Genomic DNA, 19842 nt, shown 5'->3' with positions numbered 1-19842 from the left:
AGCATCAGATTGGGGAAGAGCAATGTGGTTTCAGAAGTGGTAGAGGATGTGTGGATTAGGTGTTTGCTTTGAAGAATATATGTGAGAAATACTTAGAAAAGCAAATGGATTTGTATGTAGCATTTATGGATCTGGAGAAGGCATATGATAGAGTTGATAGAGATGCTCTGTGGAAGGTATTAAGAATATATGGTGTGGGAGGCAAGTTGTTAGATGCAGTGAAAAGTTTTTATCAAGGATGTAAGGCATGTGTACGTGTAGGAAGAGAGGAAAGTGATTGGTTCTCAGTGAATGTAGGTTTGCGGCAGGGGTGTGTGATGCCTCCATGGTTGTTTAATTTGTTTATGGATGGGGTTGTTAGGGAGGTGAATGCAAGAGTTTTGGAAAGAGGGGCAAGTATGAAGTCTGTTGGGGATGAGAGAGCTTGGGAAGTGAGTCAGTTGTTGTTCGCTGATGATGCAGCACTGGTGGCTGATTCATGTGAGAAACTGCAGAAGCTGGTGACTGAGTCTGGTAAAGTGTGTGAAAGAAGAAAGTTAAGAGTAAATGTGAATAAGAGCAAGGTTATTAGGTACAGTAGGGTTGAGGGTCAAGTCAATTGGGAGGTAAGTTTGAATGGAGAAAAACTGGAGGAAGTAAAGTGTTTTAGATATCTGGGAGTGGATCTGGCAGCGTATGGAACCATGGAAGCGGAAGTGGATCATAGGGTGGGGGAGGGGGCGAAAATCCTGGGAGCCTTGAAGAATGTGTGGAAGTCGAGAACATTATCTCGGAAAGCAAAAATGGGTATGTTTGAAGGAATAGTGGTTCCAACAATGTTGTATGGTTGCGAGGCGTGGGCTATGGATAGAGTTGTGCGCAGGAGGATGGATGTGCTGGAAATGAGATGTTTGAGGACAATGTGTGGTGTGAGGTGGTTCGATCGAGTAAGTAATGTAAGGGTAAGAGAGATGTGTGGAAATAAAAAGAGCGTGGTTGAGAGAGCAGAAGAGGGTGTTTTGAAATGGTTTGGGCACATGGAGAGAATGAGTGAGGAAAGATTGACCAAGAGGATATATGTGTCGGAGGTGGAGGGAACGAGGAGAAGAGGGAGACCAAATTGGAGGTGGAAAGATGGAGTGAAAAAGATTTTGTGTGATCGGGGCCTGAACATGCAGGAGGGTGAAAGGAGGGCAAGGAATAGAGTGAATTGGAGCGATGTGGTATACCGGGGTTGACGTGCTGTCAGTGGATTGAATCAAGGCATTTGAAGCGTCTAGGGTAAACCATGGAAAGATGTGTAGGTACGTATATTTGCGTGTGTGGACGTATGTATATACATGTGTATGGGGGTGGGTTGGGCCATTTCTTTCGTCTGTTTCCTTGCGCTACCTCGCAAACGCGGGAGACGGCGGCAAAAAAAAAAAAAAAAAAAATATATATATATATATATATATATATATATATATATATATATATATATATATATATAACTTTTTCTTTTTCTTTCATACTATTCGCCATTTCCCGCGTCAGCGAGGTAGCGTTAAGAACAGAGAACTGGGCCTCAAAGGAAACATCCTCACTCGGCCCCCTTCTCTGTTCCTTCCTTTGGAAAAAAAAAAAAATGAAAAAAACGAGAGGGGAGGATTTCCAGCCCCCCGCTCCCTTCCCTTTTAGTCGCCTTCTAAGACACGCAGGGAATACGTGGGAAGTATTCTTTCTCCCCTATCCCCAGGGATATGTATATATATGTATATATATATATATATATATATATATATATATATATATATATATATATATATATATATATATATATGTGCTGGAAATGAGATGTTTGAGGACAATGTGTGGTGTGAGGTGGTTTGATCGAGTAAGTAACGTAAGGGTAAGAGAGATGTGTGGAAATAAAAAGAGCGTGGTTGAGAGAGCAGAAGAGGGTGTTTTGAAATGGTTTGGTCACATGGAAAGAATGAGTGAGGAAAGATTGACCAAGAGGATATATGTGTCGGAGGTGGAGGGAACGAGGAGAAGAGGGAGACCAAATTGGAGGTGGAAAGATGGAGTGAAAAAGATTTTGTATGATCGGGGCCTGAACATGCAGGAGGGTGAAAGGAGGGCAAAGAATAGAGTGAATTGGATCGATGTGGTATACCGGGGTTGACGTGCTGTCAGTGGATTGAATCAGGGCATGTGAAGCGTCTGGGGTAAACCATGGAAAGCTGTGTAGGTTTGTATATTTGCGTGTGTGGACGTATGTATATACATGTGTGTGGCAGTGGGTTGGGCCATTTCTTTCATCTGTTTCCCTGCGTTACCTCGCAAACGCGGGAGACAGCGACAAAGCAATATATATATATATATATATATATATATATATATATATATATATATATATATATATATATATCCCTGGGGAGAGGGGAGAAAGAATACTTCCCATGCATTCCTCACGTGTCGTAGAAGGCGACTAAAGGGGACGGGAGCGGGGGGCTAGAAACCCTCCCCTCCTTCTATTTTAACTTTCTAAAAGGGGAAACAGAAGGAGTCACTTGGGGAGTGTTCATCCACCTCGAAGGCTCAGATTGGGGTGTCTAAATGTGTGTGGATGTAAACAAGATGAGAAAAAAGGAGAGATAGGTAGTATGTTTGAGGAAAGGAACCTGGATGTTTTGGCTCTGAGTTAAACGAAGCTCAATGGTAAAGGGGAAGAGTGGTTTGGGAATGTCTTGGGAGTAAAGTCAGGGGTTAGTGAGAGGACAAGGGCAAGGGAAGGAGTAGCACTACTCCTGAAACACGAGTGATGGGAGTATGTGATAGTGTAAGAAAGTAAACTTTAGATTGATATGGGTAAAACTGAAAGTGGATGTAGAGAGATAGGTGATTATTGGTGCATATGCACCTGAGCATGAGACGAAAGATCATGAGAGGCAAGTGTTTTGGGAGCAGCTGAATGAATGTGTCAGTGGTTTTGATGAACGAGACCAGGTTATAGTGATGGGTGATTTGAATGCAAAGGTGAGTAATGTGGCAGCTGATGGAATAATTGGTATACATGGGGTGTTCAGTGTTATAAATGGAAATGGTGAAGAGCTTGTAGATTTGTAGATTGTAGATTTGTGTGCTGAAAAAGGACTGGTGATTAGGAATACCTGGTTTAAAAAGAGAGATATACATAAGTATATGTATGTAAGTAGGAGAGATGGCCAGAGAGCATTATTGGATTACGTGTTGATAGGCGTGCAAAAGAGAGACTTTTGGATGTTAATGTACTGAGAGGTGCAACTGGAGGGATGTCTGATCATTATCTTGTGGAGGCGAAGGTGAAGATTTGTAGAGGTTTTCAGAAAGGAAGAGAGAATGTTGGGGTGAAGAGAGTGAGAGTAAGTGAGCTTGGAAGTGAGGAAGTACCAGGATAACCTGAGTACAGAAAGGAAAAAGGTGAGAACAAAGGAGGTAAGGGGAGTGGGGGAGGAATGTGATGTATTAAGGAAAGCAGTGATGGCTTGCGCAAAAGATGCTTGTGGCATGAGAAGCGTAGGAGGTGGGCAGATTAGAAAGGGTAGTGAGTGGTGGGATGAAGAAGTAAGATTATTAGTGAAAGAGAAGAGAGAGGCATTTGGACGATTTTTGCAGGGAAATAATGCATATGAGTGGGAGATGTATAAAAGAAAGAGGCAGGAGGTCAAGAGAAAGGTGCAAGAGGTGAAAAAGAGGGCAGATGAGAGTTGGGGTGAGAGAGTATCATTAAATTTTAGGGAGAATAAAAAGATGCTTTGGAAGGAGTTAAATACAGTGCGTAAGACAAGGGAACAAATGGGAACTTCAGTAAAGGGGGCTAATGGGGAGGTGATAACAAGTAGTGGTGATGTGAGATGGAGTGAGTATTTTGAAGGTTTCTTGAATGTGTTTGATGATAGACTGGCAGATATAGGGTGTTTTGGTCGAGGTGGTGTGCAAAGTGAGAGGGTTAGGGAAAATAATTTGTTAAACAGAGAAAAGGCAGTAAAAGCTTTGCGGAAGATGAAAGCTGGCAAGGCAGCGGGTTTGGATGGTATTGCAGTGGAATTTATAGAAAAAAAAGGGGGTGACTGTGTTGTTGACTGGTTGGTAAGGTTATTTAATGTATGTATGAATCATGGTGAGGTGCCTGAGGATTGGCGGAATGCTTGCATAGTGCCATTGTACAAAGGCAAAGGGGGACACAGGTGAGTGCTCAAATTACAAAGGTATAAGTTTCTTGAGTTTTCCTGGTAAATTATATGGAGGATATTAATTGAGAGGGTGAAGGCATGTACAGAACATCAGACTGGGGAAGAGCAGTGTGGCTTCAGAAGTGGTAAAGTATGTGTGGACCAGGTGTTTGCTTTAAGGAATGTATGTGAGAAATACTTTGAAAAGCAAATGGATTTCTATGTAGCATTTATGGATCTGGAGAAGGCATATGATATAGTTGATAGAGATGCTCTGTTGAAGGTATTAAGAATATATGGTATGGGAGGCAAGTTGTTAGAAGCAGTGAAACGTTTTTATCGAGAATGTAAGGCATGTGTACGTGTAGGAAGAGAGGAAAGTGATTGGTTCTCAGTGAATGAAGCTGTGCGGCAGGGGTATGTGATGTCTCCATGTTTGTTTAATTTGTTTATGGATGGGGTTGTTAGGGAGGTGAATGCAAGAGTTTTGGAAAGAGGGGCAAGTATGCAGTCTGTTGTGGTTAAGAGAGCTTGGAAAGTGAGTCAGTTGTTGTTCAATGATGACAGAGCGCTGGGGGCTGATTCATGTGAGAAACTGCAGAAGCTGGTGACTGAGTTTGGTAAAGTGTGTGAAACAAGAAAGTTGAGAGTAAATGTGAATAAGAGGAAGGTTATTAGGTACAGTAGGGTTAAGGGTCAAGTCAATTGGGAGGTAAGTTTGAATGGAGAAAAACTGGAGGAAGTGAAGTGTTTTAGATATCTGGGAGTGGATTTAGCAGCGGATGGAACCATGGAAGCGGAAGTGAATCATAGGGTGGGGGAGGGAGCGAAAGTTCTGGGAGCCTTGAAGGATGTGTGGCAGTCGAGAACATTATCTCGGAAAGGAAAAATAGGTACGTTTGAAGGAATGGTGGTTCCAACAATGTTGTATGGTTGCAAGGTGTGGGCTATGGATAGAGGTATGCGCAGGAAGGTGGATGTGCTGGAAATGAGATGTTTGAGGACAATGTGTGGTGTGAGGTGGTTTGATCGAGTAAGTAATAATAGGGTAAGAGAGATGTGTGGTAATAAAAAGAGTGTGGTTGAGAGAGCAGAAGAGGGTGTTTTGAAGTGGTTTGGTCGCATGGAGAGAATGAGTGAGGAAAGATTCACCAAGAGGATATATGTGTCAGAGGTGGAGGGAACGAGAAGAAGTGGGAGACCAAATTGGAGGTGGAAAGAGGGAGTGAAAAAGATTTTGAGTGATCGGGGCCTGAACATGCAGGAGGGTGAAAGGCATGCAAGGAATAGAGTGAATTGGAATGATGTGGTATACCAGGGTCGACGTGCTGTCAATGGATTGAACCAGGGCATGTGAAGCGTCAGGGGTAAACCATGGAAAAATCTGTAGGGCCTGGATGTGGAAAGGGAGCTGTGGTTTCGGTACATTATTACATGACAGCTAGAGACTGAGTGTGAACAAATGGGGCCTTTGTTGTCTTTTCCTAGCGCTACCTCGCTCACATGAGGGGGGTAGGAGGTTGTTATTCTATGTGTGGCGAGATGGCGGTGGGAATGAATAAAGGCAGACAAAATTAATTATGTACATGTGTATATATGTATATGTCTGTGTGTGTATATATATGTATACACTGAGTTGTATAGATATGTATATCTGCGTGAGTGGACGTGTATGTATATACATGTGTATGTGGGTGGGTTGGGGCATTCTTTCATCTGTTTCCTTGCGCTACCTTGCCAACACGGGAGACAGCGACAAAGCAAAATAATAAATATAAATTCATCCCTGGGGATAGGGGAGAAAGAATACTTCCCACACATTCCTCACGTGTCATAGAAGGCGACTAAAGGGGACAGGAGCGGGAGGCTAGAAACCCTCCCCTCCTTATATTTTAACTTTCTAAAAGGGGAAACAGAAGGAGTCACGCGGGGAGTGCTCATCCTCCTCGAAGGCTCAGAATGGGGTGTCTAAATGTGTGTGGATGTAACCAAGATGAGAAAAAAGGAGAGATAGGTAGTATGTTTGAGGAAAGGAACCTGGATGTTTTGGCCCTGAGTGAAACGAAGCTCAAGGGTAAAGGGGAAGAGTGGTTTGGGAATGTCTTGGGAGTAAAGTCAGGGGTTAGTGAGAGGACAAGAGCAAGGGAAGGAGTAACACTACTCCTAAAATAGGAGTGGTGGGAGTATGTGATAGAGTGTAAGATAGTAAACTCTAGATTGATATGGGTAAAACTGAAAGTTGATGGAGAGAGATGGGTGATTATTGGTGCATATGCACCTGGGCATGCGAAGAAACATCATGAGAGGCAAGTGTTTTGGGAGCAGCTGAATGAGTGTTAGTGGTTTTGATGCACGAAACCGGGTTACAGTGATGGGTGATTTGAATGCAAACTAAGTAATGTGGCAGTTGAGTGAATAATTGGTATACATGGGGTGTTCAGTGTTGTAAATGGAAATGGTGAAGAGCTTGTAGATTTATGTGCTGAAAAAGGACTGGTGATTGGGAATACCTGGTTTAAAAAGAGAGATATACATAAGTATACATATGTAAGTAGGAGAGATGGCCAGAGAGCATTATTGGATTACGTGTTAATTGATAGGCGTGCAAAAGAGAGACTTTTGGATGTTAATGTGCTGAGGGTGCAATTGGAGGGATGTCTGATCATTATCTTGTGGAGGCAAAAGTGAAGATTTGTAGAGGTTTTCAGAAAAGAAGAGAGAATGTTGGGGTGAAGAGAGTGGTGAGAGTAAGTGAGCTTGGGAAGGAGACTTGTGTGAGGAAGTACCAGGAGAGATTGAGTACAGAATGGAAAAAGGTAAGAACAAAGGAGGTAAGGGGAGTGGGGGAGGAATGGGATACATTTAGGGAAGCAGTGATGGCTTGCGCAAAAGAGGCTTGTGGCATGAGAAGCGTGGGAGGTGGGTTGATTAGAAAGGGTAGTGAGTGGTGGGATGAAGAAATAAGATTATTAGTGAAAGAGAAGAGAGAGGCATTTGGACGATTTTTGCAGGGAAATAATGCAAATGAGTGGGAGATGTATAAAAGAAAGAGGCAGGAGGTCAAGAGAAGGGTGCAAGAGGTGAAAAAGAGGGCAAATGAGAGTTGGGGTGAGAGAGTATCATTAAATTCTAGTGAGAATAAAAAGATGTTATGGAAGGAGGTAAATAAAATGTGTAAGACAAGGGAACAAATGGGAACATCAGTGAAGGGGGCTAATGGGGAGGTGATAAAAAGTAGTGGTGATGTCAGAAGGAGATGAGCGAGCATTTTGAAGGTTTCTTGAATGCGTTTGATGATAGAATGGCAGATATAGGTTGTTTTGGTCGAGGTGGTGTGCAAAGTGAGAGGGTTAGGGAGAATGATTTGGTAAACAGAGAAGAGGTAGTAAAAGCTTTGTGGAAGATGGAAGCCAGCAAGGCAGCGGATTTGGATGGTACTGCAGTGGAATTTATTAAAAAAGGGGGTAACTGTATTGTTGACTGGTTGGTAAGGTTATCAAATGTATGTATGACTCATGGTGAGGTACCTGAGGACTGGAGAAATGCTTGCATAGTGCCATTGTACAAAGGCAAAGGGGATAAGAGTGAGTGCTCAAATTACAGAGGTATAAGTTTGTTGAGTATTCCTGGGAAATTATATGGGAGGGTATTGATTGAGAGGGTGAAGGCATGTACAGAGCATCAGATTGGGGAAGAGCAATGTGGTTTCAGAAGTGGTAGAGGATGTGTGGATCAGGTGTTTGCTTTGAAGAATGTATGTGAGAAATACTTAGAAAAGCAAATGGATTTGTATGTAGCATTTATGGATCTGGAGAAGGCATATGATAGAGTTGATAGAGATGCTCTGTGGAAGGTATTAAGAATATATGGTGTGGGAGGCAAGTTGTTAGAAGCAGTGAAAAGTTTTTATCAAGGATGTAAGGCATGTGTACTAGCAGGAAGAGAGGAAAGTGATTGGTTCTCAGTGAATGTTGGTTTGCGGCAGGGGTGCGTGGTGTCTCCATGTTTGTTTAATTTGTTTATGGAGTTGTTAGGGAGGTGAATGCAAGAGCTTTGGAAAGAGGGGCAAGTATGCAGTCTGTTGTGGGGGAGAAAGCTTGGGAAGTGAGTCAGTTGTTGTTCGCTGATGATAGAGCAATGGTGGCTGATTCGGGTGAGAAACTGCAGAAGCTGGCGACTGAGTTTGGTAAAGTGTGTGAAAGAAGAAAGCTGAGAGTAAATGTGAATAAGAGCAAGGTTATTAGGTACAGTAGGGTTGAGGGAGAAATCAATTGGGAGGTAAGTTTGAATGGAGAAAAACTGGAGGAAGTGAAGTGTTTTAGATATTTGGGAGTGGACTTGGCAGCGGATGGAACCATGGAAGCGCAAATGACTCATAGAGTGGAGGAGGGAGCGAAAGTTCTGGGAGCGTTGAAAAATGTATGGAAGTCGAGAACGTTATCTTGGAAAGCAAAAATGGGTATGTTTGAAGGAATAGTGGTTCCAACAATGTTATATGGTTGCGAGGCGTGGACTATAGATAGAGTTGTGCGGAGGAGGGTGGATGTGTTGGAAATGATATGTTTGAAGAAGATATGTGGTGAGAGGTGGTTTGATCAAGTATGTGTGGTAATAAAAAGAGTGTGGTTAAGAGAGCAGAAGAGGGTGTTTTGATATGGTTTGGTCACATGGAGAGAATGAGTGAGGAAAGACTGACAAAGAGGATATATGTGTCAGAGGTGGAGGGAACGAGGAGAAGTGGGAGACCAAATTGGAGGTGGAAAGTATTTATATTTATTCATTTATTTATTTTCCTTTCTCGCTGTCTCCCACGTTAGCGAGGTAGCGAAGGCAACAGACGAAAGAATGGCCCAACCCACCCACATACACATGTATATACATACACGTCCACACACACAAATATACATACCTATACATCTCAACGTATACATATATATATATATATATATATATATATATATATATATATATATATATATATATACACACACACAAACATATACACATGTACATAATTCATACTCTCTGCCTTTATTCATTCCCATCGCCACCGCGCCACACATGAAATAACGACCCCCTCCCCCCTCATGTGTGCGAGGTAGCGCTAGGAAAAGACAACAAAGGCCACATTCGTTCACACTCAGTCTCTAGCTATCATGTAATAATGCACTGAAACCACAGCTCCCTTTCCACATCCAGGCCCCACATAACTTTCCATGGTTTACCCCAGACGCTTCACATGCCGTGGTTCAATCCATTGACAGCACATCAAGCCCGGTATACCACATCATTCCAATTCACTCTATTCCTTGCATGCCTTTCACCCTCCTGCATATTCAGGACCTGATCACTCAAAATCTTTTTCACTCCATCCTTGGAGGTGGAAAGATGGAGTGAAAAAAAAAAAGAATGAGTGATTGGGGCCTGAACATGCAGGAGGGTGAAAGGCATGCAAGGAATAGAGTGAACTGGAACAATGTGGTATACCGGAGTCGACGTGCTGTCAATGGATTGAAACAGGGCATGTGAAGCATCTGTGGTAAACAAAAGGAAAGTTTTGTGGGGCCTGGATGTGGAAAGGGAGCTGTGGTCTCGGTGCATTATACACGACAGCTGGAGACTGAGTGTTAACGTATGTGGCCTTTGTTGTCTTTTCCTGGCACTACCTTGTGCACATGTGGGGGGAGGAGGTTGTCATTTCATGTGCAGTGGGGTGGCGACAGGAATGAATAAGGGTAGACAGTATGAATTATGTACATGTGTATATATGTATATGTCTGTATATGTATATATACAGAAGCTGGTGACTGAGTTTGGTAAAGTGTGTGAAAGAAGAAAGTTAAGAGTAAATGTGAATAAGAGCAAGGTTATTAGGTACAGTAGGGTTGAGGGTCAAGTCAATTGGGAGGTGAGTTTGAATGGAGAAAAACTGGAGGAAGTGAAGTGTTTTAGATATCTGGGAGTGGATCTGGCAGTGGATGGAACCATGGAAGCGGAAGTGGATCATAGGGTGGGGGAGGGGGCGAAAATTCTGGGAGCCTTGAAGAATGTGTGGAAGTCGAGAACATTATCTCGGAAAGCAAAAATGGGTATGTTTGAAGGAATAGTGGTTCCAACAATGTTGTATGGTTGCGAGGCGTGGGCTATGGATAGAGTTGTGCGCAGGAGGATGGATGTGCTGGAAATGAGATGTTTGAGGACAATGTGTGGTGTGAGGTGGTTTGATCGAGTAAGTAACGTAAGGGTAAGAGAGATGTGTGGAAATAAAAAGAGCGTGGTTGAGAGAGCAGAAAAGGGTGTTTTGAAATGAAATGGAACAAGGAGAAGAGGGAGACCAAATTGGAGGTGGAAAGATGGAGTGAAAAAGATTTTGTGTGATCGGGGCCTGAACATGCAGGAGGGTGAAAGGAGGGCAAGGAATAGAGTGAATTGGAGCGATGTGGTATACCGGGGTTGACGTGCTGTCAGTGGATTGAATCGGGGCATGTGAAGCGTCTGGGGTAAACCATGGAAAGCTGTGTAGGTATGTATATTTGCGTGTGTGGACGTATGTATATACATGTGTATGGGGGTGGGTTGGGCCATTTCTTTCATCTGTTTCCTTGCGCTACCTCGCAAATGCGGGAGACAGCGACAAAAAAAAAATGTATATATATGTATACGTTGAGATGTGCAGGTATGTATATGTGCATGTGTGGACGTGTATATATATATACATGTGTATGTGGGTGGGTTGGGCCATTCTCTCGTCCGTTTCCTTGCACTACCTAGCTAATGCGGGAGACAGCGACAAAGTATAATAAATATAAATCTCTCTTACCCTTTCATTACTTACTCGATCAAACCAACTCACACCACGTATTGTCCTCAAACATCTCATTTCCAACACATCCACCCTCCTCCGTACAACCCTATCTATAGCCCACGCCTCGCAACCATATAACATTGTTGGAACCACTATTCCTTAAAACATACCCATTTTTGCTTCCTAAGATAATGTTCTCACCCTCCGCACATTTTTCAATGCTCCCAGTACCTTCGACCCCTCCCCCACCCTGTGACTCACTTCTGCTTCCATGGATCCATCCGCTGCCAAATCCACTCCCAGATATCTAAAACACTTCACTTCCTCCAGTTTTTCTCCATTCAAACTTATCTCCCAATTGACTTGTCCCTCAACCCTACTGTACCTAATAACCTTGCTCTTATTCACATTTACTCTCAGCTTTCTTCTTTCACACACTTTACCATACTCAGCCACCAGCTTCTGCAGTTTCTCACCCGAATCAGCCACCAGCGCTGTATCATCAGCAAACAACTGACGCTTCCCAAGCCCTCTCATCCACAACAGACTGCATACTTGCACCTCTCTCCAAAACTCTTGCCTTCACCTTCCTAACAACCCTATCCATACACAAGTTAAACAGCCATGAGAAACCATGCACCCTTGCCACAAACCGATATTCATTGAGAACCAATCACTTTCCTTTCTTCCTACTCATACACATGCCTTACATCCTCGATAAAAACTTTTCACTGCTTCTAACAACTTGTCTCCAACCCCATATATTCTTTATACCTTCCACAGAGCATCTCTATCAGTTCTATCATATGCTTTCTCCAGATCCAATGCTACATAAAAATCCATTTGTTTTTTGAAGTATTTCACACATACATTCTTCAAAGCAAACACCTGATCCAAACATCCTCTACCACTTCTAAAACCACACTGCTCTTCCCCAATCTGATGCTTTGTATTTGCCTTCACCAGGAATACTCAACAATCTTGTACCCCTGTAATTTGAACACTCACCTTTATCCTGTTAGCCTTTGTACAATGGCACTATGCATGCATTCCGCCAATCCTCAGGCACTTCACCATGATCCATACATACACTGAATATCCTTACCAACCAATCAACAATACAGTCTCCCCCTTTTTTAATAAATTCCACTGCAATACCATCGAAACCTGCCGCCTTGCTGGCTTTCATCTTCTGCAAAGCTTTCACTACCTCTTCTCTGTTTACCAAACCATTCTCCCTAACCCTCCCACTTCGCACACCACCTCGACCAAAACTCTATCATCTAACACATTCAACAAACCTTCAAAATACTCACTCTATTTCCTTCTCACATGTCCACTACTTGTTATTACCTCCCCATTAGCCCCCTTCACCAATGTTCCCACTTGTTCTCTTGTCTTACGCACTTTATTTACCTCCTTCCAAAACATCTTTTTATTCTCCCTAAAATTTAATGATACTCTCTCACCCCAACTCTCATTTGCCCTCTTTTTCACCTCTTGCACCTTTCTCTTGACCTCCTGCCTCTTTCTTTTATACATCTCCCAGTCATTTGCACTATTTCCCTGAAAAATCGTCCAAATGCCTCTCTCTTCTCTTTTACTAATAATCTTATTTCTTCATCCCAATACTCACCACCCTTTCCAATCTGCCCATCTCCCATGCTTCTCATACCACAAGCATCTTTTGCACAAGCCAACACTGCTTCCCTAAATACATCCCATTCCTCCCCCACTCCCCTTACATCCTTTGCTCACATCTTTTTCCATTCTGCACCCAGTCTCTCCTGGTACTTCCTCACACAAGTCTCCTTCCCAAGCTCACTTACTCTCACCACTCTATTCACCCCAACATTCTCTTTTCTTTTCTGAAAACCTCTACAAATCTTCACCTTCGCCTCCAAAGGATAATGATCAGACATCCCTCTAGTTGCACCTCTCAGGACATTCACATCCAAAAGTCTCTCTTTCACGGGCCTATCAATTAACACGTAATCCAATATTCATACTTGCTGCCTTCATTCATTCCTGTCGCCACCCTGCCACACATGAAATGGCAACCCCCTCCCCCCGCACATGTGTGAGGTAGCGCTAGGAAAAGACAACAAAGGCCACATTCATTCACACTCAGTCTCTAGCGGTCATGTGTAATGCACCAAAACCACAGCTCTCTTTCCACATCCAGGCTTCACAAAACTTTCCATGGTTTACCCCAGACGCTTCACATGCCCTGGTTCAATCCATTGACAGCACATCGACCCTGGCATACCACATCATTCCTATTCATTCTATTCCTTGCACACCTTTCACCCTCCTGTATGTTCAGGCCCCAATCCCTCAAAATCTTTTTCACTCCATCTCTCCACCTCCAATTTGGTCTCCCACTCCTCCATGTTCCCTCCACCTCTGACACATATATCCTCTTTGTCAATCTTTCCTCATTCATTCTCTACAGGTGACCCAACTATTTCAATAAACCTTCTTCTGCTCTCTCAACCACACTCTTTTTATTACCACACATCTCTCTTACCATTTCATTAACTACTCGATCAAACCACCTCACACCATTCTAAAAGATACAAAACTCATTCCAAAAGATACAAAAAAAACATAAAGAAATCCAAAATTACCTGGCTATACTCCAGCATATATTCTGGATTCTGTGAACCAAGGACCTTGACAACAGTCAGAATCATGACGACAGCCTGTGCTATATTTTCCACAAAGTTGGCATGTAAGTCATTTACCAAGAGGATGGAGATGTCCTGTTGACTTCTGGAACTAGATGAATAATACTGTATATTTTAGGAAAAGAATTATACTCACTCATTACACAAATGTATCACCCACTCATTATAAATCATATATCAAAACACTAAACATGCAAACCATAGCAGGAATCTTGGAAATTCATTGAAAACAGAAACCTTAGCCCCAGTTCCCAGAAATATAAAAAATTTAGGCTCCTTATGGTAGAACAGGAAAAGCATGAAACCCTTCAGTATAGCATTCCAAATAAATATAAATGATATACATTTGTCATATCTTACAATGAAACAAATAACAACACACATACCCACCAACACAATTACTGCACTATATTTATGTTGTCTAAGTTATTCAATATTCTGAAATCTTTTAACAGACCCCTCTCTGATTTTGTGGCTTTTTAAAGAAAATAATTCTAAGTCTCTTAAGTCTTTCCCTGTAAGCTTTACTTGTAACTGACAAAACTGATTGTGCTGCTTTTATTTGCATTCATCCTTGGTGATAAGAACATAATGGTACATTCTATGAGAGGTTTGACTAAGGATTGTAAGGAGTGAGTACTTCAGTGTGCTCTTAATTAAAAGGTCTCTTCATAAAAATACTCATTATCATTTTATTATTATCATACTTAGTCGCTGTCTCCTGCGTTAGCGAGGTAGTGCAAGAAAACATATGAAAGAATGGCCCAACCCAACCACATACACATGCATATACATAAACGCCCACACACGCACATATACATACTTATACATTTCAACGTATACATACATATACATACACAGACATATAAATATATACACATGTACATATTCAGACTTGCTGCCTTCATCCATTCCCATTGACACCCCGCCAAACATGAAACAGCAGCCCCTTCCCCCCACACGAGGTAGCGCTAGGACTTCAATTAGGTCTCCCACTTCTCGTTTCCTCCACCTCTGACACACATATCCTCTTTGTCAATCTTTCCTCACTCATTCTCTCCATGTGACCAAACCATTTTAATACACCCTCTTCTGCTCTCTCAACCACACTCTTTTTACTACCACACATCTCTCTTACCCTTTCATTATTTACTCGATCAAACCACCTCACACCACATAGTGTCCTCAAACATTTAATTTCCAACACATCCACCCTCCACACAACCTTATCTACAGCCCATGCCTCACAAACATATAACATTGTTGGAACCACTATTCCTTCAAACATTCCCATTTTTGCCCTCCGAGATAATGTTCTTGCCTTCCACACATTCTTCAACTCACCCAGAACTTCGCCCCCTACCTCACCCTGTGACTCACTTCTGCTTCCATGGTCCCATCCACTGCCAAATCCACTCCCAGATATCTAAAACACTTCACTTCCTCCAGTTTTTCTCTATTCAAACTTACCTCCCAATTGACTTGCCCCTCAACCCTACTGTACCTAATAGCCTTGCTCTTATTCAAATTTACTCTCAGCTCTCTTCTTTCACACACTTTACCAAACTCAGTCACCAACTTCTGCAGTTTCTCACCCGAATCAGCCACAAGCGCTGTATTATCAGTGAACAAGTGACTCACTTCCCAAGCCCTCTCATCCACACCAGACTGCATACTTGCCCCTCTCTCCAAAACTCTGCATTCATCTCCCTTACAACCCCATCCATAAACAAATCAAACAACCATGGAGACATCAGGCACCCCTGAAGCAAACTGACATTCACTGGGAACCAATCACTTTCCTCTCTTTCTACTCGTACACATGCCTTACATCCTTGATAAAAACTTTTCACTGCTTCTAGCAACTTACCTCCCACACCATATACTCTTAATACCTTCCATAGCGCATCTCTACCAACTCTAATCATATGCTTTCTCCAGATCCATAAATGCTACATACAAATCCATCTGTTTTTCGAAGTATTTCTCACATACATTCTTCAAAGCAAACACCTGATCCACACATACTCTACCACTTCTGAAACCACACTCCTCCTCCTTAATCTGATGCTCTGTACATGCCTTCACCCTCTCAATCAATACCCTCCCATACAATTTCCCAAGAATACTCAACAAACTTATACCTCTGTAATTTGAACACTCCCCTTCATCCCCTTTGCCTTTGTATAATGGCACTATGCATGCATTCCGCCAATCCTCAGGCACCTGATCATGAACCATACATACAGTGAATATCCTTACTAACCAGTCAACAACACAGTCACCCCCTTTTTTAATAAATTCCACTGCAATACCATCCAAACCTGCTGCCTTGCCGGCTTTCATCTTCCGCAATGCTTTCACTACCTCTTCTCTGTTCATCAAACCATTCTCCCTGACCCTCTCACTTCGCACACCACCTCGACCAAAACACCCTATTTCTGCCACTTTATCATCTAACACATTCAACAAACCTTCAAAATACTCACTCCATCTCTTTACTTCACCACTACTACTTATTACCTCCCATTAGCCCCCTTCACTGATGTTCACATTTGTTCTCTTGTCTTACGCACTTTATTTACCTCCTTCTAAAACATCTTTTTACTCTCCCTAAAATTTAATGATACTTTCTCTCCCCACCTCTCTTTTGCCCTCTTTTTCATCTCTTGCACCTTTCTTTTGACCTCTTGCCTCTTTCTTTTATACATCTCCCACTCATTCACACTACTTCCCTGCAAAAATCATCCAAACGCCTCTCTCATCTCTTTCAATAACAATCTTACTTCTTCATCCCACCACTCACAACCCTTTCTAATTTGCCCATCTCCCACTTTTCTCATGCCACAAGCATCTTTTGCGCATGCCAACACTGCTTCTCTAAATAAATCCCATTCCTTCCCAACTCCCACAGTCATTTGCTCTCACCTTTTGTCATTCTGCACTCAATCTTTCCTGGTACTTCCTCACACAAGTGTCCTTTCCAAGCTCACTTACTCTCACCACTCTCTTCACCCCAACATTCTCTCTTCTTTTCTGAAGACCTCTACAAATCTTTACCTTCGCCTCCACAAGATAATGATCAGACATCCCTCCAGTTGCCCCTCTCAGCACATTAACATCCAAAAGTCTCTCTTTCACATGCCTATCAATTAACACATAATCCATTAATGCTCTCTGGCCATCTCTCCTACTTACATATGGTATACTTATGTATATCTCTCTTTTTAACCAGCAGATATAAACAGAATTTTTGGTCAGCTGTGTCCTCTACAGTATTACAGGTGTACTTCAAGAGCTTTACTTTCAATCCCACAATTCAGTGTTTACAGATGCTGGTAAGTTACCATATCACGGAAATTTAATCAAACTACCTTTGATCCAAAGGTGTAACCATACCATAAAATGCCATACTAAAGGCAGAACACTGTACATTTTTTTTCTTTCATTCTTTCATATTAGAATGCCATTTCCCACATTAGAAAGTCAGTGCCATGAACAGATGAAGAAAGGCCACATCCACGCATGAGCATTCTCTGTTATGTGCAATGCTTCAAAACCACAGCTCCTTATCCACAATCAGGGCTCACAGACCTTTCCAAGGATTACCCAGAATGCTTCACAAGCCCTAATTAATATATATGATTCTCACAATTGATCACTGTTTCCTACATTACCGAGGTATCATTCATGTACTTAGTTAATCAATAAGAATAATTAATAGTCTATATATTGTACTTTACTGATATCCAAGAGGTCATAACACCATGAGAACATACACCTCTCTACTGATAACACAGAAAGATAAACACATCCACTCACATGCACATATATAATCATATATGCACATAATTGTACATATACATACACATACATAGGGTGGGGGAAGGGGTAAAGGTCCTGGGAGCGCTGAAGAATGTGTGGAAGGTGAGAACATTATCTCAGAAAGCAAAAACGGGTATGTTTGAAGGAATAGTGGTTCCAACAACGTTATTGGTTGCAAGGCATGGGCTATAGATAGGGTTGTGCGGATGAAGATGGATGTGTTGGAAATGAGATGTTTGAGAACAATATGTGGTGTGAGGAGGTTGATCGAGTAAGTAATGAAAGGGTAAGAGAGATGTGTGGTAATAAAAAGTGTGTGGTTGAGAGAGCAAAAGAGGGTGTATTGAAATGGTTTGGTCACATGGAGAGAATGAGTGAGGAAAGATTGACAAAGAGAATATATGTGTCAGAGGTGGAGGGAACGAGAAGTGGGAGACCAAATTGCAGATGGAAGGATGGAGTGAAAAAGATTTTGAGTCATCGGGGGCCTGAACATGTAGGAGGGTAAAAGGTGTGCAAAGGAATAGAGTGAATTGGAACGATGTGGTATACCAGGGTCAACCATGGAAAGTTTTGTGGGGCCTGGATGTGGAAAGGGAGCTGTGGTTTCGGTGCATTATACATGACAGCTAGAGACTGAGTGTGAACGAATGTGGCCACCGTTGTCTTTACCTAGTGCTACCTTGCATGAGTGTAGGGGGAGGGAGGTGTCATTTCATGTGTGGCAGGGTGGCGACAGGAATGAACAAAGGCAGCAAGTGTGAATTGTGTACATGTGTTTATGTCTGTGTATTTATATATATGTATACGTTGAAATGTATAGTTGTGTATATGTTCGTGTGTGGACGTGTATGTATATACATGTGTATGTGGGTGGGTTGGGCCATTCTTTCGTCTGTTTCCTTGCGCTACCTCGCTATACGGGAGACAGCGACAGAGTATAATGAATAAATAAATATACATATACTTTTCTTTCTTTCAAACTATTCGCCATTTCCCACATTAGCGAGGTAGCGTTAAGAACAGAGGAGTGGGCCTTTGAGGGAATACCCTCACCTGGCCCAATTCTCTGTTCCTTCTTTTGGAAAATTAAAAAAAAACGAGAGGGGAGGATTTCCAGCCCCCGCTCCCTCCCCTTTTAGTCGCCTTCTACGACATGCAGGGAATACGTGGGAAGTATTCTTTCTCCCCTATACCCAGGGAACATACATATACTATATTATTAATTTATTTTGCTTTGTTGCTGTCTCCTGCGTTTGCGAGGTAGCACAAGGAAACAGATGAAAGAAATGGCCCAACCCACCCCCATACACAATGTACACACACACACGCCCACACACGCAAATATACATACCTATACATCTCAATGTACACATATATATACACACACAGACACATACATATATACCCATGCACTTAATTCACACTGTCTGCCCCCACCCATGAATATACATATACACATGTACATATTCACAATTGCTTGCCTTCATCCATTTCCAATACCACCCTACATCACAGGATAGAGCAAATATGCATGAAGGAAGAAAATAAAGACAATATATACATTCTCTTCTCCCCAAATTCGATTGTCTCCCACTACATCAGCAACATAGCACCAGGAAACAAATGAAGATAGGCCATATCCACTCATATCCATTCTGTATCTTTCACATGTAATGTACTGAAACCTCTGCTCCATTTCCACAACCAGGCCCCACAGACCTTTCCATACTTTACCTAAGACATTTCACATTCCCTGGTATAGTCCACTGACAGCAAGTTAACCCCGGTTTACCACATTACTCCAATTCACTCTCTTCCATGAACGCCTTTCAGCCTCACGCATGTTCAGGCCCCGATCACTCAAAATCATTTTATGTAAACCTTCCATCTCCAATTTGATCTCCCAGTTCTTGTTCCCTCCACTTCTAACACACATATCCTCTTTGTCAACCTTTCCTCACTCATATTCTCCATATGTCCATACCATTTCAACACATCCTCATCTGCTTTCTCAACCATACTATTGTATTACAACATATCTCTTTCACCCTCACATTACTTACTAAAACCACCTCACACCACATACTGTCCTCAAATATCTAATATCCAACACATCCATCCTTCTCCGCAAAATCCTATCTATAACCTACGCCTTTTAACCATACAATATTGTTGTAACAACTATTTATCTATATTCTACTTTGTCGCTGTCTCCCGCATTAGCGAGGTAGCGCAAGGAAACAGACGAAAGAAAAGCCCAACCCACCCACATACACATGTATATACATACACATCCACACACGCAAATATACATACCTATACATCTCAACGTATACATATACAT

General features: G+C 42.2%; 1 protein-coding gene across 3 annotated transcripts in view; it reads right to left on the bottom strand.

Annotated features, from left to right (window-relative positions):
* The window catches only part of LOC139749114 (protein CIP2A-like), a 236984-nt gene that overhangs the window by 106078 nt on the left and 111064 nt on the right, over positions 1 to 19842 (bottom strand). For all 3 annotated transcript variants that reach the window (XM_071662706.1, XM_071662705.1, XM_071662704.1), the window contains exon 11: positions 13611 to 13761. In XM_071662706.1, coding sequence (XP_071518807.1) covers positions 13611 to 13761 — 151 coding nt within the window. The remainder of the gene's footprint in view (positions 1 to 13610; positions 13762 to 19842) is intronic.

Source organism: Panulirus ornatus, chromosome 6, assembly GCF_036320965.1.
Source record: "Panulirus ornatus isolate Po-2019 chromosome 6, ASM3632096v1, whole genome shotgun sequence".
NCBI lineage: Eukaryota > Metazoa > Arthropoda > Malacostraca > Decapoda > Palinuridae > Panulirus > Panulirus ornatus.
This window is presented reverse-complemented; position numbering and strand designations above follow the sequence as displayed.